We start from the raw sequence: 24,093 nt of genomic DNA on the forward strand, positions 1-24,093 counted from the left end.
CAAAACTGTTGCCTGTATAGGAAAGAGAACAATACAGTTCAAAGGCTAAGTAGGTTAGTGCCAAACTACGAGGGTCATTTTTAAAGTAAGAACCAATAGTGCATTGTATCCGCACATCCTGTCACATTATGTCCATTCATGGCTGGCCTCTCTTGGCCAGTCTCTCACTATGCCACCATTACATTTCACATTTCTCGCAGTGTTGGTTGTACAGTTATAATGCTTCATTTGTCACCAGATTGATCAGTAATCCCACCAATTGTGAAATGTGCTCCGTTATTTGGTTCTTAAATGCAAAACAAGTTCATCCTGCTGCAATTTACCAGCAGCTTATTGAAGTTTATGTTGCAGGTTTAATAAGTGATGGAAATGTGTGTAAATGATGTAGGCTGTTTAATGAAGGAAGGATAAATGTTTATTATGAAGAACGATTTGGATGGCCTACTGTCATGAATGAAAACTTGACACAAAATGTTGATGAGGCAATTTGCCAAGTCAGGCAGTACAGTGTTGATGAGCTGTATCAGAAATTTCCACAAGTTCGAAGCTCAGTAGTTTATCACACTGTTACTGGCAAACTTTTACTACAAAAAATTTGTGCCAGATGGGTGCCAAAAATGTTGACAGAACAACACACAACAAAGCAAATGGCACATTCTTTGTCCATTTTGGAACGATATCGCAGGGATGTTGATACATTCTCGAGTCACATTGTGACCAGTGATGAAATGTGGATTGTGCGCTACACTTCATGGATTAAACGTCAATCCGGTGGGTGGCACCATTCAACCTCTCTGATGAAACAATGAAAATTCAAACAAGAACCTCCAAAACAGAAAATTATGGCCACAGTCTTCTGTTAGACTTTTTGCCAGTGTGAATGACAATAAATGCTGAGAGGTACTGTGAAACATTATTAAAGCACTATTCAAAATCGTCAGCATGGTCCCATATCTAGCAGCATCATTCTGCTTCACGACAGTGCTCGGACTTATGTTGTGGCAAGAACAAAGACACAACTGGACAAGTTTCAATACGAAACACTGGAGCATCCACAATACAGCCCTGACTTAACACCATCACACTTTCATTTGTTTCTTGGTGGAAAGTACTTGGAAAATGATGACGTGTTGGAAGAAACTGTTACTAACTGGTTTGACGGTTAGGCAGCGGTGTTCTTGGATGCTGGAACACAAAAGCTGGTGCCACAACTTGACATAAGTTTAAATGTTCATGGTGACTATGCTCAAAAGTGAAAAAACATGCATATTGTAGTTTTTGATACATTCATAAATTCCTCTTACTCCATTACAAATAGGTTCTGAATTTAAAAATGACCTTTGTATACGTCTGAAGGTCTTGTATTTAAACCTACCATGATACTACAACTTTTTATGTCAACTATCACTTCCTTCTCCTTTGGCATTGATTTATATACATGAAAAATGACATGTTTCACAATGGTTGAGGACCAATGTTAAACTCTAGGTTCCCCTACAACTGCTTGGACAAGTCAATTAAAATGTTGTGAGAAGGCTTCAGCAATGCCATACCTAGTAAAGCACTGTGACATTCAAACCAACCTTCAAGCTAAGGACAGATTTACACATCTATCACATAAGTCAAGTAGAACAGTAATCCCCACCCTTACAGAATATAGAGAATATTACTCCAATTAAAAAGTGATAGTTTTAGTATCACACAAAGGAGTATTGTCATACTTCAAAACAAATAAAGGACCAATTTGAAATCAAGCAACATGCAGAGACAGAAAGACATTATGACACTAAAGATTTTGTTAATGATGGATATGTGTGATGTATAATGTGTTGGAAAGTACTCTTCAAAAGGTTAAGAAGGATGATGATGTCCTACTGGCTAACAGTAAAAATATATGTAGCATACATGAGGATCATCATTTCAAATCATATTATGTATAGTGATGGACAAAACTGAGTTTGATACACTTTCATATAGTTTCAGAAGTGATCTTTCATGCTGTAAAGTCAGATTGTAACTAATCATATTCACTAACAGTGTAAATAGCTCTTGAAAACTAGATGCTGCTTCAAATCATATTCAGTCCTCTGCCGTGTGTTTCAAATTGTATTGTGTCCAACATTAGCATTACATGACACTAATTAGCCACTTTGCTCAACTGGGTATACTGACAACAAGCACACATTTCTTGACAAAGCTACATGTCAGTAATGACAGTTATCCCTTACTTGTAAATTTCATGTAAGGGAACAACTTTTTTGTTTACGTAGGAAAAAGAAAATGCTGTAGGTGATAATTCAAGAGGAAACCAAAACAGAGAAAAGAAATCCAAACATGCCCACCAAGTTAAGCAAAGAAGATTGATGCGAATAATTTGCCCTAAATGTTTTGGGGATGGAGGGAGCATAAGAGATTTAGATTTCTGTGCTAACATCATTGATCCAATTGACATGGAAAGTGACAATAAGGAAGAAGTTAGTATGTCAGCTTGCACTTGCTTAGAAGGAGGACTGAACAATATCTGAAGAGCACGGCCATTCTGAACAGTGTATAAATCAAAATGTTTAAGTTGAAGATTTAGATTTTGGATTGACAGTTGTGTTACAAACACGCATTTAAATAATACAATATATCATTAAAGAATTACAACAGAAAGACATTGTAAATTGAATACCAAAATTATTAATGTGAATATTTTTCTTGTGTAATAACTTGGTTTTCAATAGTAAGATGTTAGTTTTATATAGCCAGCCGTGGTGGCCGTGCTGTTCTAGGTGCTGCAGTCTGGAGCCGAGCGACCGCTACGGTCGCAGGTTCGAATCCTGCCTCGGGCATGGATGTGTGTGATGTCCTTAGGTTAGTTAGGTTTAATTAGTTCTAAATTCTAGGCGACTGATGACCTCAGAAGTTAAGTCGCATAGTGCTCAGAGCCATTTGAACCATTAGTTTTATATAAATTATATGAAAGTCAATTGGCAGCAAGAAGGATGTTATGAATACTCTATATACTAGAATGTTTTTGTAAAAAAATTGTACTAAAAGATGATTTTCTTATACAATAATAGGAAAATAATTGGTTAGCTATGTATGTACCTTATCAAACTTTTTTATTTGTATATTTTACAAATTACTGAACCAAAGCATATTAAGTTCAACACATTTTCCTTAAATTTGAAGAATACAATTGCAAACTGATATCACTGCTTTATGTTTCTAGAAGTAAGCCTCAAACACAATAGCCTCATATTTTACAAATGTAAAAATTTCACGTGTTGGGAGAAATCAGTTTCTTGCTTCTCCTGTAAAATTTTGTTTTTAGGACATAATACAATTTTAAATGATGTTCCTCATATTAACAAAAATCTTAAGAATTTAGAACAAACACCCAGACTTTTAAATGCTGGTAAATCAGAGGTATGAAAATCAGAAAATCGAAAAATATAAAAATACAAGCAAGGTTTGAAAAGTTCTCAGAATGGAATAGAAAAAACGTACTTACATCACTGAAACTTTCTTTATTTTTAAATGTAGTCTCCTTATAAATTAATGCACTTGGTCCAACGATGTTCCAGAGCCTTGAACCAGTCTCAAAAATGAGCTTCCTCCAGGCCTGCAAAATAGTTGTCAACTCCAGCTAACAGTTCTTTGTTTGAAGAGAATCTTTGTCCACCAAGAAAAATTTTCTGTTTTGGCAAGAGATGGAAGTCTGATGGAGCCGTATCAGGTGAATAAGGCAGGTGTGGAAACAGTTCATACCGTAGTTCATGTAATTTTGCCGTGGCGATGGCATATGTGTGAGGGCGCACACTGTCTTGATGGAAGATGACTTTCTTCCTTGCTAAACCTGGCCTTTTTTTCACATATCTTTTGTTGCAAATTGTCCAGGAGGTTAGCATAGTATTCTCCAGTAATTGTTTGCCCAGTGGGATGATAATTTACAAACAGAATCCCCTTCACATCCCAGAACACTGATGGTATGACCTTTCCCGCCAAAGGAATTGTCTTTGCTTTCTGAGAATCAGCATGTTTCCACTGTTTGACTGTTGTTTTGTCTCTGTGCACCAAAGTTTCATCTGTGGTCACAAACCAGCACAAAAAATCTTGTTCGTTTCTCCAAACATGGGCCGAACATTGTTCCAATAAATTCATTCTCATGCATTTTTGATCCAGCATCAAGAGTCGTGGCAATCATCTTGCACATAATATTTTCGTTTCTGATTCTTCATTTAAAATATGATATACTCTTTCAGATGACATCTGGAAAGTGTGAGCAATTTCATGCAGTTTCAATCAGCGATCCTCCATGACCATTTTGTGCACTTTTGCAATGATTTCTGGAGTAGTGACACATCTTGACTGACCACTGCGTGGATCATCATCTAAGCTCTCCCGACCAAATTTAAATTCATTTGTCCACTTGGCAACAGCTGAATATGAAGGAGCATAGTCCCCCAGTGCATCCTGGAAATTGGCATAAATGTATTTTGCTTTCATACCTTTCTTTATGACGTACTTAATTACTGATTGAATCTCAATTTTTTCTATCGTAGCAAATCACTATGCGGGAACAACAACAGAGCCACGTCACCGCCACAGCTCTCTTCCAAGAGCATTGATGTGGCACATGTTTACAGGCAACAGTCTAATGACATGTATCACATGAACAACTTGTTGTGCTAGTGCTGACCTCTCGTGGTGATTCAGGGAACTTTTCAAACCACCCTCATTCATGACATCAAAAGTTTAAAAATAAAATTTGTGTAGATAACATTTTAGGCAAAAATGCTTAAGACATTAGAAAAAAACTGAAACTACAAAATGTGCTTCTGAGATAAATAAAATGAGTAGTCGTAAACAAGTCATTTAGGGAGAGAACGATGAAACAATCTGTCAGAATGATCACCTGGCTGTAAAAGCAATGGCACTTCTAAGAACAGACTAAAAGTATTTACAAGCAGTAAGCTTGTGGCTCTGGGAAAACCTGATGAACATCTCCATTGGACCTAATACCAATAAAGACATTTTAACAGGAAATAAGACAGACATGCAGCCTTCTGGCTACACAAGATGTGTGAAAGCAGTTGTTATTTTGATACAGTAATATTTATCTTACTTTACCTGATCATGGTCATATACTTCTGGAACACTGTCTTCAAGGAACGTGACAGGAGTGTTCGATTGAGCATTTTCAACTACTTCACATATGTATTTCTCACTCCTGAAAGTTGGTATTTCATCATTAACATCTGTTACGATCACTGTGACTTCTGTTGTCGCTGAAGGTGCTGGAGATATTGAGGAGGATTCTTCTTCTGCCTTGAGGATTAAGCATGGAGGCATATTAAACAGCGTATTATCACATAAAACTAATACAAAAACATCTATAATTCATGTAGTAAACAAAAGTGAAGAAAGGACACTATTCTCCTAGAGCTGACCGATGTGTAGTGCATAGAAAAATGTGGCAGCATAGACATGTTACTACTTTAAGTACACACAGTCATACATGCAGACACCCAAATGTAATCACACATGGCATTATCTTTGAAATGTTACTTTTATGTTGTACAAAAGACAAGAAACTGAATAACAACAGAAACATGCACTGCTACACTATTTTTTTGTTTTCTGAGTAGCTTTTAGACTATTGATCTAATTAATAAGTATTTATTTTCCTACATTATTGATTCATGACTTCTCATAGTTATGTTTACTTGTACATAGATGAGTTATTAACATACTATTGAAATCTCACAGCTTCTTTTAAAAATCCACTGATATGTAAAGACAGGAACAGAATTGGGCAAATGAAAATCTCTTTGAATTCTGTGCAAAATGTGACTCAAGAACAGCAAGCAGAAATGATTGCAGTAAAGTTTACATAATTCACTAACACAAATCTCTTAAAAATAGGTGAACACATTAGAAAGTGAAAGGTAAGTAATGACTAAGGTATACCTCTGGTACAAATGTATTATTACTTACAGTGACTTCCAGGATGTAAGCACCATTACTGTTTAATGGACTTTCTCTGTCAAGCTTCTCTTTTGTATAAACAACACCTGTTGCAGAATCAATTGCAAATGCATCAAGAGTTCCTTTTTCTAAGGAGTAACTTATTTTGTTATTTATTCCTCGATCACCATCAACAGCTTTAACTGTAAAGTGAAACACTGATTAAGAAACTAATAACAAGATTACTTACAAAATGAGAAGGAACTATACCACCCATCTCTGTAGCAGTTGTCCATTGTATTATGAGATTCACTAAAATTGCTAAGCTGTTGATTTGATTGTTGGGGGCATGAAGTGTTTGCATTAGCTGAAATGGTTTGGGTTTAGGAAATAGGTTCAGCAATGGTTCACTCCATATCTGGAAAGTAGTAAGCTGAAGGTTTTCCTCCAGTGTCTACAAACAGGGAAGAAGCTTGAATATGACTGGAGTCATGTAAAGCAAGGGGCACCACAGGGTTCTGTTCTGGGCTCATTGCTTTTCTTGGTATATATTAATGATGTCACTAAAAATGACACATGACTAAAAAATGGTTCTCTTTGCGGATGATGCAAGTGTTATTGTGAGAGATGTGGAATGTAATGTAAATGCTGTAGCCAAAAGGATAGTCAGTACATATGATTGACACTTAACTGCAACAAAAAGCAGTGCACTGTGTTTCTGATGTGGAACTTTTGTAAACGTAAAACATTATTGTCCCATGGTGGTCATGGCGTCAGTGAAGTTGATCATTTTTAATTCTGAGGACTGAGGGCAGATGCAAAGCTTTGTTAGGAAATATCATGTTCAAGATCTTGCACAGAAACAAAATGCTGCTATCTTCAATAAATGAATAATCTCCACTGCCTCTGAAACACAGAGGTTTTTTTACTTTATTCATTTTGCTCTGTCACCGTACATGGTGTTATATTTTGGGGGATGACCAATGCACTCACTAAGAAAATTCTTAGCCCAGAAAAAGTTGACCAAACCAATGTACCATGTTAGTTTGCTAACTTCACAAAGGCTGTCATTCAGGTATCTTAAAATCCTAATTCTGTCATCCCTTTATATATAATCCATCATGGGATTTGTTGTTGACAATACTGACTCATTCAGAAGAAACTGCAACACTCATTTGTGGATACTAGGTTGAAAAACGGTGTGCACTATTCTGCAAGCATTCAACAAACAGATATGCACTATTCAGCAAGTTTAATTTTCAGTAAGCTTTCATCATAATTGAAATAACAGTTTGACTGATAAATCCCAAGTATTCAAATTTAAGCTGAAAAGTTTCCTTGCGGCATACCTGTTTTGTGCAAGAGCTCCACACGGTAGTTCAGAAATTTTCTTTGTATTTTGTTATTTATAAGTATACTCTGTCACAAATTTATTTTTGTGGCTTATTAATTCTTTTGTTCATAACTTTTCTAGTCAGCATTCTGTAAACTACACACTGACTCAGTCCATGACCAAGTATCTTTGGCCAACGTGGTCACACAGAATCTGACAAAATAAAGTTACTGCTGTTAAATGTCATTATTCACCATTTGATAGTATTAGCATGTGTTGGAGTGATAACTACTAAGATTATAGAATTTGTTTCATCAGTTTTTGTTCCAACTGTAAACTAGTATTTTATATATGCCATGCAAGTAATCTTATCTCATGGTTCCTATGTGAGGTACTTGATGGTGGCAACATAACAGTTGCACAGTCTTCTGTGAATATAGATTCTCACACCCAAATGGGTTTCACAAAAAAAATGTGTCATCTTTCTCACAGTGATTCCCAACTAAGTTCCCCAAACATTTCTGTCACCCTTTCATATAGGTTACACTGACTTGTTACAATCAAAGCAGCACATCTCTAGTTTTCTTTTATTGGATGCCTGTTGTCATGGCGCATCTCTAGTTTTTTTTTTATTTTTTTAAAATTTTTTTATGCCTGTTGTCATGCATACCTGAAAACATGAAACACTGGTTCAAAAATCCATAATTTGTTGCACCAGTGTCTTGTAAACAGTTTCCTTTACAGATGCACAGTAATCCTTCCAACAAGTCCAAGTCTTCCCTAATACTGATTTTACGTGCTTGTCATATATCATATCACGTCTTATCATTATCCATAAATACTTGTACAATGTTACATGTTCAAGATATTCACTACTAACCTTGTTGAAACAAGTTATTTAGGATTCCCACTCTCTGGATTTGCTGCCTGTTTTGTGAAATAAGTGCATCATATGATACTGATTTTTTGGCTGGGGTTACACGGGCTTTTTCCCAGTATATGAAAAAAAATCTTCATTTGCATTGCACATTTCGTCTGCCAACCAAGTGTCCATTTCCAGTATATTTGGCACACCTGACCAACGCGGGGCAAATTTACAAATCTGCACTTTATTATAAGTAGAAGAATCTGCAGCTGGTTTTGCCAAAGGATTGGTGAAGTGTCTTGGTTAGATCCTCCTATCTGCTTCAACCCAGAGTGCTGGTGATGAGATGATTAAGATGGAGCACAAGCTTTGATTGGGGAAGCATGGTGAAGAAAGTTGGTCATGACCTTTCAAAAGAATCATCCTGCCTTTTGCCTTAATTAATTTAAGAAAATCATGGGAAACCAAAACCTGGATGTGAATTTTAACTGCCATCCTTCTTAGTGCAAGCCCATTGATTTAACATTGTCCTCACTTCACACTGCCCCTCACAACAGGTAGCAGAAGATGCAAGACCTGCCAGTTCTGTCTCATTAGCAAAAGGACATGATGCCTCAAACTGATTCATTAGAGGCACAATGCAAGTGCTTCAGCCATTAACCATATACAACATTCCTCAAGAAACAGCCCTAGATGTGGCCATATTCCAACAGCTGCCGTCAGGTGACCATTTATTGCAAGACTGGGGTTCTCCATAGACCACATCATCAAAATGAGTAGCTGGCAACCTCTGTGGTACCTTTGCAACGCGATACCGCCCTGCAATTCCATCAATGGTACAATTTGTAATGTTCGTATAAAGCCAGCTGGTAGTGGGTTCACATAGCTTAAGTCAGCTGATAGTGGTTCATGTAGCATCTAGCTATTTGTGAACAAAGACCAACTCCTTCATCGTGAACTTTCAATGGCCACAATTCTTACCTGTATCTAGACATGAACTTAGCTTTTTCCAAAACAAAATAAAGTGAAGGAGTGAAGTCGAAGAGAAGGTTGTGCTTATGTTAAAACTGAACCAAGGGCAATGAACAAACTTGAGGTCTCATTTGACGTAAGAGTCACTGTGCCTAGTGCTGCTGCTGTGGTATCTTAAGCACTGTGGAATCTGACTAGAGCCAGGATATGGAAGCATCACTCTTGACAGGATGTGGCAACTTTCTCACTCCTTTCTGCTACAACTTTACTAATTTTCAACAATTATTCATTGTTCACCATGAAATAGATGAAGTACTATTGACTTAAGAGCCAACAAACTGTTTAGTTTTCATATAAATCAAAGTGAATTTTGTCAGTTACTTGGGAAAAAATCCATGTTATTAGTTTTAATAGTTTGTGCCAAAAGAGACAGAACTTTCAACATTTAATTCACTAGTTTATCAGTTTAGTGTAAGTTAATGTAACTGATAAGAACTGAAAAAGTGTGAAAGCAATAATAGCAAATTCTTGTTCATGAAAATTTAATGACACATACCTTGAAGGACAGATGTTCCAATTACAGCATCCTCACTCACTCTTGTAACAGGTGGCACATACACAAATTCTGGTGGCTGATCTTCCATATCAATAACTTTGACTAAAATGGCAGCAGTCCCTGTGTTTACCTAAAAAAAATTAAAATCACTCTCTGTCAGGTGTAACTTACCACTTCTTTAAAGAAATGAGTAAAAAGCATTTTGAGGAAAGGTTTTAATATTAGAAGCCTTTCACAGTATCTGTTTACAACTGTATATGGACATGAATTATGAAACAATAATACACTGTAGTAACTGGTCATGCCCCACATCTAGCATAATACAGTGGAATCTTGCTTAACAAGCACCTCCCATTATGCACAATTCACATAACAAGCAAAACAAATTGTACAAAAATGACTCGCTTACAAGTGATGTTTCACAAAATGAGTGACGACAATTTAGTGTGATCACACAGTGGTTTTCTTTGTGTGCAAATTTTAATAACTTTTGTAGAAATGTCCCCGAAGATAAAGCTGCAAGAAGACAACCATAAGAGAAAGAAAATTACCTTAGAAATGAAATGTAAAATCACTGAAAAATGTGAATGTGGTGTGAGTGTTGTTGATTTAGCATGCATATACAGTCAATCTACATCAACTGTATACACTATCCTCAAGAACAAGGGCAAGATTAAGGAGATAGATGCTTCAAAGGAGTGAAAAGAGTATCTAAACAATGGTTTCATATTCTAGACAATGTCGAAAGGTTGCTCATTATATGGGTAAATGAAAAGCAATTGCAAGGCAACACTATTAACAAGAAGATCACTTGTGAGAAGGTGGGAATGATTTCCGTCGACTCATTAAGAATACACCAGGATCATCAGCAGCTGAAGAAGTGTTTACAGAAAGCTGTGGGTGGTTCAAGAAGTTTAAAGAAAAGAACTGGCATCCACAACATGGAGAGAGCACAGCAAAGCAACCAGCTCCAACACAAAGGCAGCAGAGAATTTCATCAGCAACTTCAAGATGCTCATAGATTCTGAGGATTATCTGTAACAACAGGTTCTCCATTGTGACACGATGGGTCTACTCTGGAAAAAGATGCCAAAGTGTACCTTTATAACAGCAGAGGAAAATGCATTGCCTGGTCACAAGCTAATGAAAGACCATTGTCATTGGATTAATGAAGTATTTGGTCCTTCTGTGAAAAAAATATTTGCTTGAAATGAATATGCCACTCTATGTCTTGTTTGTTATGGACAATGCTCCAGGCCTACAAGAACACCTCCTTGAAGAAATTCTGTTCATGAAGATCCAGTTTCTGCCTCGAAAACACCACTCCATTACACCAGCCTATGGACCAGCAGATTATTTCTAACTTTAAGAAGCTCTGCACTAAAGCACTCTTTGAGCATTGCTTTGAGTTGACTGAAGCTGCCAATCTCACTTTCAGAGAATTTTGGTAATATCATTTCAACACTGCTACCTGCATCAGTATGATCAAAAAGGCATGTGAAGGGGTTAGCAAGAGAACTTTCATTTCTGCTTGGAAGAAGCTTTGGCTGGAGCATTGTCAAATGTGGATCTGAGGCATTTGAGTCAGCATCTGAGGAGGCTGTAATCAACGAGATTGTGTCTTTGGCCAAGACCATGGGACTATAAATGGGTAACAGTGATACCAATGAGCTTGTGGAAGATCACAGTCAAGAAATGACACCAAAGAGTTTATCGAGTTGCAACGTGTTTCGCAGCAGAAAGTTGTGGAGGGGAGTTCTTCAGAGGATGGGGACGAGGTGGTAACAGCAAAGGAGCAATCTTCTGCACTACAAGAGAAATTCTCAAAGCCTGGGAATCGGTTGCATTGTACATTGAAAATCATCACCCAATAAAGCAGTGGCTACATGCATTACAAATATATTTGACAATACTGCTGTGTCAAATTTTTGCCAAGTGTTCAAGTGTTGGCAGAAACAAATTACCATAGATAGCTTCCTAGTAAACAAGAATTAGATATGTATCATGAATAATAAAGTGCATAATACTTCATCTATAATTTTCTTTCAATAAATGGCATGAATAAGATAAAACTTTTAATAGTTTTTCTGCATGGAACACAGGATCGAAATTTATATGGGATAAATTGTTTCAAATGTAACAAAATTGAGAAAAATGAATCAATGAATCTGTTTTACATTCATCAACTGAATATACAACTACATTATCTACTATCAGATGAAAAGAACATATCTAAAGATGTGCATTTCATTGCACATCATATTATCACCAATATTAAACAGTGGAAAGTGTAGGATGGAATAACAACCATATGGAAAGAATAGAGTGCTACTCACCACATCGGGGAGGCACTGAGTCACAGATAGGCACAATGAAAAAGAATGCTAGAAATAAACCAGCTTTTGACACCCCCCCTCCCCCCCCAAAAAAAAAAAAAAAAAAAAAAAAAAAAAAAAAAAAAAAAAAAAAAAACACATTAATGTATGGCTACTGTCTTTGGGTGCTAAGGCCCAATAGTGACTGACTGATGTCAGCAGGGATATTTATCTACGTGTGAATTTTTGTGTGAATGTGTATACTTTTCTATTTCTGAACTACAACTTTGGCCGAAAACTGAAATATTTCTAGCATTCGTTTTCATTGTGGCTGTCTGTGAGTCAAAGCCTCCTCTACATGCTGAGTGGCGATTTATCCTTTCCCTATTGTTGTTATTACTTACATTAAGAAGGCCAATGATATAAAAGCAGCTATTAACTAGCCCTAGTAACATCATATTGATTTCTTCTACTGTTAAAAATGTATGACCAAACAGAGTAAAATGCAAAACTGACTACATTTTTAAGGAAAAATGCATCAGATTAGATTCAGTTTTCATTCCATAGACCCAAAAATGAGATGATTCTTGTGGGTGTGGAACACATCAGAAAGTTTAACATAAAAAGCATAAAACATTTGAATATAATACTCACTATCCTGATCATTTGTCAGGAGATTGTCAAAATAGGTGAATACATTGCTGTGAACTGGAACTGCTAATATTTACAGAATTAATACACTGTCAAATGAAACATAGTTATGGACTTCTAATAAATTTATCATCATCAAAATGTCTAAAATTGAATTTTGTGACCAAGTGCTGTCAAAACTGAAATATAACATACATTTTTGCAGTCCCCATTGAGATAATCATCTACAGAGTTGCAGGAGTTGCCTGTTAGAAAGTCTTTCAAACTCTGTTTAAACTGTGGTTTATCTGAAACCAAGCTTTTGATGGTTGCCGGAAATTTATTGAAAATGTGTGTTCCTGAATATTGGACCCCTTTCTGAACCAAGGTAAGTCATTTTAGTTCTATATGTAGACTGTTCTTATTCCTGGTATTGATACTATATATTGAGTTATTGGTTGGAAATAGAGATATAGTACTTCCAACAAATTTTATTAAGGAAATAAAAAAACTGAGAAGCACTGGTTAGAATACAAAGTTACCTGAATAGGTTCCTACATGATGTTCTTGCTTAGGCACATAATAAGCTTTTGCTCTGTTTGACAAATTACCACAGAATATGATCCTGTATGACATAATAGAATGAAAGGGAGCAAATTATGCAAGTTTTTATACACTCCTGGAAATTGAAATAAGAACACCATGAATTCATTGTCCCAGGAAGGGGAAACTTTATTGACACATTCCTGGGGTCGGATACATCACATGATCACACTGACAGAACCACAGGCACATAGACACAGGCAACAGAGCATGCACAATGTCGGCACTAGTACAGTGTATATCCACCTTTCGCAGCAATGCAGGCTGCTATTCTCCCATGGAGACGATCGTAGAGATGCTGGATGTAGTCCTGTGGAGCGGCTTGCCATGCCATTTCCACCTGGCGCCTCAGTTGGACCAGCGTTCGTGCTGGACGTGCAGACCGCGTGAGACGACGCTTCATCCAGTCCCAAACATGCTCAATGGGGGACAGATCCGGAGATCTTGCTGGCCAGGGTAGTTGACTTACACCTTCTAGAGCACGTTGGGTGGCACGGGATACATGCGGACGTGCATTGTCCTGTTGGAACAGCAAGTTCCCTTGCCGGTCTAGGAATGGTAGAACGATGGGTTCGATGACGGTTTGGATGTACCGTGCACTATTCAGTGTCCCCTCGACGATCACCAGTGGTGTACGGCCAGTGTAAGAGTTCGCTCCCCACACCATGATGCCGGGTGTTGGCCCTGTGTGCCTCGGTCGTATGCAGTCCTGATTGTGGCGCTCACCTGCACGGCGCCAAACACGCATACAACCATCATTGGCACCAAGGCAGAAGCGACTCTCATCGCTGAAGACGACACGTCTCCATTCGTCCCTCCATTCACGCCTGTCGCGACACCACTGGAGGCGGGCTGCACGATGTTGGGGCGTGAGCGGAAGATGGCCTAACGGTGTGCGGGACCGTAGCCCAACTTCATGGAGACGGTTGCGAATGGTCCTCGCCGATACCCCAGGAGCAACAGTGTCCCTAATTTGCTGGGAAGTGGCGGTGCGGTCCCCTACGGCACTGCGTAGGATCCTACGGTCTTGGCGTGCATCCGTGCGTCGCTGCGGTCCGGTCCCAGGTCGACGGGCACGTGCACCTTCCGCCGACCACTGGCGACAACATCGATGTACTGTGGAGACCTCACGCCCCACGTGTTGAGCAATTCGGCGGTACGTCCACCCGGCCTCCCGCATGCCCACTATACGCCCTCGCTCAAAGTCCGTCAACTGCACATACGGTTCACGTCCACGCTGTCGCGGCATGCTACCAGTGTTGAAGACTGCGATGGAGCTCCGTATGCCACGGCAAACTGGCTGACACTGACGGCGGCGGTGCACAAATGCTGCGCAGCTAGCGCCATTCGACGGCCAACACCGCGGTTCCTGGTGTGTCCGCTGTGCCGTGCGTGTGATCATTGCTTGTACAGCCCTCTCGCAGTGTCCGGAGCAAGTATGGTGGGTCTGACACACCGGTGTCAATCTGTTCATTTTTCCATTTCCAGGAGTGTATATCTCCTACATCTGACATCATTCTCATGCAAATACAGACTTGTTTAGGTGCTTCAATGATTCTGTGGTATGTCCTTTCCAACTGAATTTATTATCAAGTTGTAATCCCAGAAATTTAACATTGTCAACCTCTTCAATCTGCATGTCTTCATATGTTATACACATACTTGAAGGAAGTCTCTTACAGGTACTGAACTGCATATAGTGGGTCTTTTCAAAATTGACTCACAATGAATTAGCTTTAAACCATTTATTAACATCAGTGAAAATTTGATCAGCAACCATTTCTAAATCTGTACTTGAATTGCTGAAGATTAGATGGGTAGATCACATAACTAATGAGGAAGTATTGAATAGGATTGGGGAGAAGAGAAGTTTGTGGTACAACTTGACCAGAAGAAGGGATCGGTTGGTAGGACATGTTCTGAGGCATCAAGGGATCACCAATTTAGTATTGGAGGGCAGCGTGGAGGGTAAAAATCGTAGAGGGAGACCAAGAGATGAATACACTAAGCAGATTCAGAAGGATGTAGGTTGCAGTAGGTACTGGGAGATGAAAAAGCTTGCACAGGATAGAGTAGCATGGAGAGCTGCATCAAACCAGTCTCAGGACTGAAGACCACAACAACAACTTGACTTGCTTCTTATTGCAATGTTCGTATCATCTGCAAACGAAACAAACTTAGTATGTGGCAATGTAACAAATGAAAGGTCATTAATTTAAACAAGGAAAAGCAACAGACCCAAGATGGAACATTGAGGAACACCACATCTAATTAATTACCAATCAGATGAAAACTGACTGCTTACTGCACAGGTATTTTGCAGTGACACCCTTTGTTTCCTGTTAGTTAGATGAGACTCAAACCATTTCGCCACACTGCGGGTGACACCATTATATTCCAGTTTACTTAAGAGAGCTCTGTGATTCACACAGTCACAGGCTTTTGACAGGTCAGAGAAAATCCCAGTAGCCTCTAATTTGTTGTCGAATGAATTAAGTATATTCTCATTGTATGCGTAAATAGCTTTCTCTGTATCTGTGATTTGGACAATATGTTATTTACAGTCAGATGATTAAGAAGAAGCTTGAGCACAACCTTTTCAAATATTTTTGAAACAGTCAGCAAAAGTGATACTGGTTGATAGTTTGACGGTGTCTCTTTACCTCCCTTCTTGTAAAGAGGCTTAAAGTCAGCATATTTTGGCCAGTCTGTAAATGTTCCGCTGATAAGAGACTGATTACACAAATAACTTAAGACGGATCCCAACTCACATGAGCACTCTTTGATTAACTTCATTGATATGTTATCATAACCACCATAACACTACTTTTTCAGGATTTTATGATGGATGCTACATCCCTGGGAGATGTGAGTATCATTGCCATTTTACTGAAGTTATTTGTAAAGACTGATCTCAGATACTCCATTTCACTGTTTGCCAAATCTGATAACCCCAAGCTGTCAGTAACGGAAACAAAGTACTTGTTTTGGAGGTTTGCAATACTACATGCACTTGTTACCAATATCTCATTTAGTTTTAGAGCTATCTGTTCCTCTTCCTTTTTTGTCACACCTGTCTCTGTCTTCACTATATCCCATATAGTTTTTGTTTAGTTGGTTGATGTAATTACCTTTTTCTCATAATAAAGCAGCTTAGATTTCTGGATTACTTGCTTCAATATTTTGCGGTATTCTTTGTAATGTATTACAACACTAAGATAAGAGCTATTCTTAGATAGTAGGTACAGCCTCCTTTTTGTCCCACGTGAATCTTTATTTCTTGTGTAATCCATGGTCAGTTCTGGACTTCTGTTTGATTTGAGTTACCTTCAGGGGAAAACAGTTTTCAAAACAGAAAGTAACTTTACCAATGAATGCTTTGTATTTTCCATCTGAGTCAGAAGTACTGTAAACATCTATCCAGTTCATATCTTTGAGCCATCTCCTAACACTCTCAATTTTTGACTGATTTATTACCATCCTGCTCTCAGATTTAATAGACTTTTTTCCCTGAAAAGTTTCAAAATTTAACACAAGATCTGCATGTCATGATCAGATACCCCATTTACTATTGGTTTTGTGATATGGTTTCTTTTTCTAGATTTCGTCTATAAAGATATTATCAACAGTGGTCAGAGTGATATGCAGGATATAGATTACTACAAAAACATCTTGCGTGAGTTTATAATAACAGAAAGCTAAGTGCACTGTAAGTCATAGAGGTGGGAGGGGGGATGAGAACAGACAGTTCAGAAAACTAAAAGGGAGTGAAGAAAGGTACAGGTACTGTGAAAAAAATGCTGAAACTGAAGAAATTAATGTAAATCAATATGATCTGGGTAGCGAGAACCAAGGACATGTTGTAATGCCAGAAACTGGTGTCTGGGGGAAGAATCCAGACGGCATGTGTGGTGAACCGTATCTTCCACTTTTAAGCTCTCAGGTTTTTCATATCTCATCTGCCACAGTCATCTGGTGTAGCCCCCAACAACCAGTCTTCCCCTCTCATCCCATCTGGTAAGTCTCCCCTGATCTGGGGTTTGGGTGACTTTTCCCAAACACTCCCCATTACGTAAACCTCATCAGTCCCTTTTTATCACTCTTCTTACTTCCCCTTCAACCCTTTTGCTGGAAGAAACAGCAACAGACTCTGAAAGCTTGCAAATTTTAAATACCTTTATATGTGTGTTCTGCTGCTACTGCTGGGTGAGTAAATTTTTTATCTATCAAATTAGATTATTATTGAGTAAGTTTATGAAGTGTGAAACAATTACACTGAAGTATGAACTGACCCAGTGCTTAAAATTTGTGGGATTCAAAATATTCTTTGATTGCTAATTGTTTTTTCATTAATTTCTGACTGTTTTTGTTCTATGTAATTATCAGCTGTATCTAGAAAAGACAAAAATGAATTTGAAAATTTATCAATGAGAGCATTATGATGCCATACAACAGTACCGGTAGTATAATTTACATGCTTGAACTGAGAAGTAGCTAAAGGGCTACTTACATATCTTCTTGAAGTAGTAAGCAGAACACAAAAAATTTGTAACCAAGATAGGTGCTGTCAAAAGATGTAAGAACATAATAAAACTACAATAAATACAAATGATCCATTACTTTGTGTAGGGTCACCATCAGCATACTGTGCTTGCAGCTGTAGCATAAGCAACTGGATAGGCTTGGCCACTAAGTGTTGCTCACTGCACATGCAATATGTTACAAAAATAATGACAGGGATATTAGAATTCTGTATACGCAAATATAGCTTCAGTTTATTATCAACCCCTCCATCACGCACATACAGCAGTAGCCAAATGCAGTACTGACAGCAAGCTACACTAGTTGAATTAGTCAGTAGATGTACTATCATTACTTTGTAAGGTTTCCATCTGAGTTCATAACAACTTTGCGCACAGGTATTACAGACACAACAGTCTGTGGTGCTAAATGGTGTAACGATTCTCTTAGCTTTCTTTTCAAAACCACTCCTAACTCATCTAGTTTGAGTAAAACTGATATACTGGCTGCCACAATATGAGGGGTGGGCTGGAACATGTGCTGCAATTGAATTTGCCTCCCCAGTGTTGGTTCCTATGCAATGGTGAACAAAGGACTTATGTTTATATAAGAAACTCTGCATTGAAGAGCAATGTATCTCAAAAGACTTTAGATTAAAGGCATTTTTATGGAGATTGTTCACAGGATCCCATCAGATTCACTGGAGAGGGTAGCTTCCTTGTAAATCACGGTGGAAGAGCAGGTTGGGAGAGTTCAGTTCTGGGTGTGAAACAATGTAGGGTCTATGTTGGTTTTGGAGAGTAATACAGCATGAACTTCCTAATGTTGTTGCCCCTCCCTCCTCTGCAGGAGCTTTAAAAGTCTTGAAAGAAGACTAGCGCTAAATTCTTAGTGATGAAGGATATGGCTTAGTTACTACTGATGAAGTACGGGATATTGTGTACTGATCAAGTCGACCACTGCATTTTACTAAGTTTTGGCAGTTAATGAAAACATAAACACTCCGTCTTCAGGCCACAAGTGGCCCATCAGGACCATCCGACCACCGTATCATCCTCAGATGAGGATGCGGATAGGAGGGGAGTGGGGTCATCACACCACTCTCCCAGTCATTATGATGGTTTTCTTTGACCGGAGCTGCTACTATTCGGTCGAGTAGCTCCTCAATTGGCATCATGAGGCTGAGTGCACCTCAGTGAAAACATAAGCTGCAATCAAAAACCTAAAATGTGGTGAATGTGAGTAGCAACACTAACTGCTTTCTAAAAAAGTACATTATGTCTCCAAGCTATGGTATCATGACAGCAGCTGTACTGAGATTCCCTTCACTCCACTTGCTGTGTGAAATCACCTCTCATTGTCTTCAATTTACACATAGTCCATTGCACATCCTATTTCAATATTATGTACCTTGTCATTATTTAAGCCTTGTCTTTTATATAAAACTCGGGTGAAACATGTTTTATTCAAATTATATTCTCTATTATTTTCTGTATTGAACTTGTAATTTCAGACAATATATAATTCGTTGGAATTTCACTGGAAACTGAAATAAAAAGTGATAGATTCAGAAGATCACACTCTGCTCCACTACATAAATACCAGTTGTGTAAGTAACAATACGAGAGAAGGAAAGTTGCTACTCACCATATAGGTGTAAGTATACTGATTCATGGTGAAGAATAACTGCTACTGGTAGATAAGGTATGAAGCAGGCTTGGTATGTATTTGACCAACTGTTAACAAAATCTTTGAGAAAAGTCATGTGAAAGTACAATGAGAAAACTACACCGATAAAAACTGATTGTAGTTAAACTACCAATTATGGAAAAGATAGATTGTTACTCACAGTATAGATAACATGCTGAGCTGCAGACAGGCACAATGAAAAGACTGTTACACATTAAACTTTTGGCCAAAGCCTTTATGAGAAAAGAGAAACATATACAAATTCACATAAGCAAGGGCACCTCACACACACATGATCACTATCTACCTGGTGCAGTGTCTGGAGGCTGTGGGGGAGGGAGGAAAGGGAAGGCAAATCAGGAGTTGAAAGGAGAGGAATAGAGAAGGGGAAACGATTGGTGGGTGCATTGACAGAGAGCAGTACACAATGAGGGTGGGGACATGATTTGGGAGGAGGTGATAGGACAGAGGGGACAGAAACTGTTGGGTTTCTACATTAACCTACTATCCCCACACCCTCCACCCAACAGTTCCTGTCCTCTCTGTCCTATCACCTGCTCCCAAATCATATCCCCACCTTCACTGTACATTGTTCTCTGCCAATGCATCCACTGATATTTCCCTCTTCTCTGTTCATCTTCTTTTTGCTTCCTTTTATCCCTTCCCTCCCTCTCCCACAGTTTCCTGATGCTGCACCAGGTTGCCCTGTCTTCCAGCTCTAGACCCCACTTGCTCTGCCAGGCAGCACTATTTTCTCTCTGACACCTACACCCTGCTGTCCTTTCCCCTTACTGCTCCACTATGGATTGTTGCCCCTGTTTGACGTGTTCCAGTTTCTGTCTGGCCTGAGCAGTGAGAGATGACATTCATGAGCGTGTGACATGTTTTTGCTTGTGTGAATGCATGTATGTTTCTTTTTTCTGATGAAGGCTTTGGCCAAAAGCTTTATGTGTAAAAATCTTTTCATTTTGCCTGTCTGCAACTCAATATGTCACCTTAACAGCGAATAGCAATCTATCCATTCCATAATTGCTGACATTCCAACCTGGACTTTACATTGCTTGAAAGTTAAACTAACCTTCTCGTTATTTGCTCGGTCTGTTGCTAGCACTCTAAGTTGATACAAAAATTTCCTTTCATAATCTAAATGTCCTGAAAGTCTGATGACACCTTTCCCATTGACAGTAGAGATAGAAAATACATCATTATCACCATCAGTTTCTTGCAAATGGTAGACAACCTGCAAAAAATGATAGCTAAATTAGTTAGGTATAAACCAACACAATTTTTTAAATTTTTAATCACATATTACTCAGTAACAAATTGTTTACTTCACCTGCCCATATGATCCTTCATCCTGATCTGTAGCTTCAACAGTTGTAATAATTCCAGGTGGACTGTTTTCTTCAATACTGATGGTTGGTTGATATGGTTTAAAAACTGGTTCATTGTCATTGATATCTTCAACCAAAATGAATAAACTTTGAGTGACATAGTTCCCATCACCCAAGTGGCCATCAGTCAAAGTAAGGACAAGAGTGTACTCCTCTTTCTCCTGTGTGACACAAAAATTTCACTTGAATTCACTTTTACTTTCAGTTTACAGAATATGATTCCTATGACTTAGCAAATCATGAGCAGTGTTTAATTCATGACGAAGAGTGAAATAATGGTGTCATGACAACTACTGTGTGAGTTTCTGCTTCTAATGCTGAATTCATTACATACAGCCAGATAACAGATAAATGCATTCACACAAATACATAGTCTAGAAGCCAATAATAAATAAACAGATAAACCAAAGGAATAGGATACAACAAACATCTGTGTTTGATGACTACAAACCTCCCTGTCAAGGGGCTTCCTGAGGTAGATACTGGCCTGGTTACCAGCAAAATTCTCTATCCTGAGAATGTCGCTGTCCGGTTGTTCACGTACACCAAAAGTAAGGGAGTCTCCATCTGTGTCGACACCCCGCAGTCTATATAGTAGGCTACCTATCAACATACAATAGTTCTTTTTCAGGCACATGAAGTAAAAACAGTTTGAAGAAAGCTTCTTACAGACTGAAACAGAATATATCGTTTCACATTCTCACTGTTATTAGCTACTGGTACTATCCAAAAATGGGTCTCTAGTCATTAGTTCAGATCTGAACATTGTAACTCATTTTCATTGGTGTACATGGGACACAGTGGAAGAATGGGGTAATATCCCTTACAGTATCAACAACTACTCAGAGTGAAAGGTCAAATTTTCCTGAACTTCTAATGAGTTGAATGTAGATAGTCTGTAGTGTAGAATCCAAGTTTTCAGTGTATATAACACTATCTTAACTGGAGGGAACCACAAAATCATGAAACTTTGGTACTTTTTCAGTTTTTTGTATATAATCTTTTTTTCCTCAGCTACCAACAAAAATCATTTTCTCAAATAGTGTTAAATTTCCTCTATTTTTGCAAGACATACTTACCAAAATACAGAGCTTCAATGAAATGGCAGGTTGCTCAAATTATCAAAAAAATTGCAAGAAGTGCATTTTTTATTTAGTATTAGAACTTTAATCCAGGGTGGAATGTAACACTATTAGACAAGGAAAGTTGCTACACACCATATAGTGGACATGCTGAGTCACAGATAGGCACAACAAAGAGACTGTCACAAATATAGCTTCTGGGCAGTAAGGCCTTCATCGAAAATAGATGACAAACTCACACATATACACTCATACAAACACAACTCACACACACGACTGCAGTCTCAGGCAACTGCGACCACACTGCGAGCAGCAGCACAGTTGCATGATGGGAGTGCGACTGGGTGGGGATAAGGAGGACGCTGGGGCGGGGAAGGGGAGGGACATATGATAGGGGTGGCGGACAGTGAAGTGCTGTTGGTGAGCATGCAGGGATGAGGTGGAAAGCTATGTGCAGTCGGGAGGTTAGGCGGAGAGCAGCAGAGAGGTGGGGAGCATAGTGGAAAAGGAGAGAAGTAAAAAGACTGAGTGCTATGGAGGAATGAGGGCTGTGTAGCACTGGTATGGGAACAGAATTACACAGACCCATTCCTCCATTGCGCTCAGTCTTTTTACTTCTCTCCTTTTCAGCTATCCCCCCTTCCCACCTCTCTGCTGCCATCCATCTAACCTCCCAACTGCACATAGCTGCCCTACCCTCTTTCCACCTCCTCCCTGCGTGCTCTCCTACAGCATGTCACAGTCAGCCACCCCTACCCTACAGCCCTACAGCCCTCCCCCTCCCCAGCCCAGCCTCCTCTTTAGCCCCACCAAGTCACCACTCCCATCATGCACTGGTGCTGCTGCTCGCAGTCTCAGAAGCCTGAGACTGCAGTTGTGTCTGTGAGATGTGTTTGTGTGAGTGTGTATGTGTGTGTTTGTTGTCTACTTCTGACGAAGGCCTTACTGGCCAAAAGCTATATTTGTGACAGTCTTTTTGTTGTGCCTATCTGCGACAGCATGTCCCCTGTACAGTAAGGTAGCAAATTTTCTCTTCACAATATTGAGAGTAAACAGAAATTTTCACTGAGGTACACTGAAGAACATATAAATAGCATGCAGATATGATGCCTTCCAGAGCATCTGGTAATCTTAATACTGAGAAGTCGAACACATGATTCTCTATACGAGAACATTCCTTGGGTCTTACAAGCCAGCATCGCTTGGCACAAGTACAGTTAATCTCAAAGGAGTGAACTGTTATTTAGCTTGAGAAAATGGCATCAGCTGCATGAAGAAAACGCTGGGAGGAAACTTTGGGGATGTGAAGTTCAAACGGGAAACAAGCCTCAATTTCATGTGCTCTCAAAATCTGAGACAAAAAAAGGCACAGCCTCTACTCTCTTTCACAAAGTTTGCATTGCTAAGCAAACTGATGATGACCTGAGAGAATTCTGCAAATTTGATATCACACTCTTTCCAATAAGTCTCTTCGCTGACGACAGTGAGCATGTATACAGTGTTCACTCTAGTGCAAGAAGTGGACCTGAGAATGAGCAAATGTACAATAACTGATGGTGGATACCTTCTACATATGTCTGCCTTTGTTGCAGAGTGGTCAGCATAAAATTTGTATCCAATGACATCAAGAAAAAGAACTTTATTTCCGTGTTGACGACTGGAATGACTGCACGTTATGGTATGTTTGATTTAATTAAGTATCAAATAAGGCTGGCAGCACATCTGCTGTAGGATCTTGGAAAAGACAAGCAATGTAACTGTGCTGCTTATCAAAGTGTGCTTTAGTACAATGTGGAATAAATGAAATCTTCAGTGCAGCAGTTACATATTTCAATAAAATATAATTAAATGTAACAGTTTATGGGTCCAATTTTGTTTAAGTATCTTAAATGATGGAACGACTTGAAACTGTGACAAAAGGTTACTTGAAATATGGCAACACAAGCTTAGAGTGAGAACCATTGTTTATAACCTTCCTCTGAACCTTATTAGTGCAAGTAAGCATCAAAATGAGAAATTTTATACCCATCAGCAAATACAGTAGCCAGAGTTTGAGGTTAAAGTGTCATCAACTGAGGTTTCAGTAGAGTACAGCCAGCTGAGGTTAGAAACATAAACAGCTGAATTTGAGGTTAAAAGGTTTGTACTTAGTAAGTAACTTTTAGGCGACACATGTAA

The 24,093-nt window shown here is 38.8% G+C and overlaps 1 protein-coding gene across 1 annotated transcript in view; it reads right to left on the reverse strand.

Annotated features, from left to right (window-relative positions):
• The window catches only part of LOC126260154 (cadherin-23-like), a 370,016-nt gene that overhangs the window by 224,687 nt on the left and 121,236 nt on the right, over positions 1–24,093 (reverse strand). Inside the window, exons 3-8 of the mRNA XM_049957412.1 lie at positions 21,285–21,436; positions 20,776–20,994; positions 20,518–20,679; positions 9,682–9,811; positions 5,986–6,158; positions 5,119–5,316 (exon numbers count right to left, since the gene is read on the reverse strand). Of these exons, the coding sequence (XP_049813369.1) occupies positions 5,119–5,316; positions 5,986–6,158; positions 9,682–9,811; positions 20,518–20,679; positions 20,776–20,994; positions 21,285–21,436 (1,034 nt within the window). The remainder of the gene's footprint in view (positions 1–5,118; positions 5,317–5,985; positions 6,159–9,681; positions 9,812–20,517; positions 20,680–20,775; positions 20,995–21,284; positions 21,437–24,093) is intronic.

Source organism: Schistocerca nitens, chromosome 5 (genome assembly GCF_023898315.1).
Source record: "Schistocerca nitens isolate TAMUIC-IGC-003100 chromosome 5, iqSchNite1.1, whole genome shotgun sequence".
In the NCBI taxonomy this organism is placed as follows: Eukaryota; Metazoa; Arthropoda; class Insecta; order Orthoptera; family Acrididae; genus Schistocerca; species Schistocerca nitens.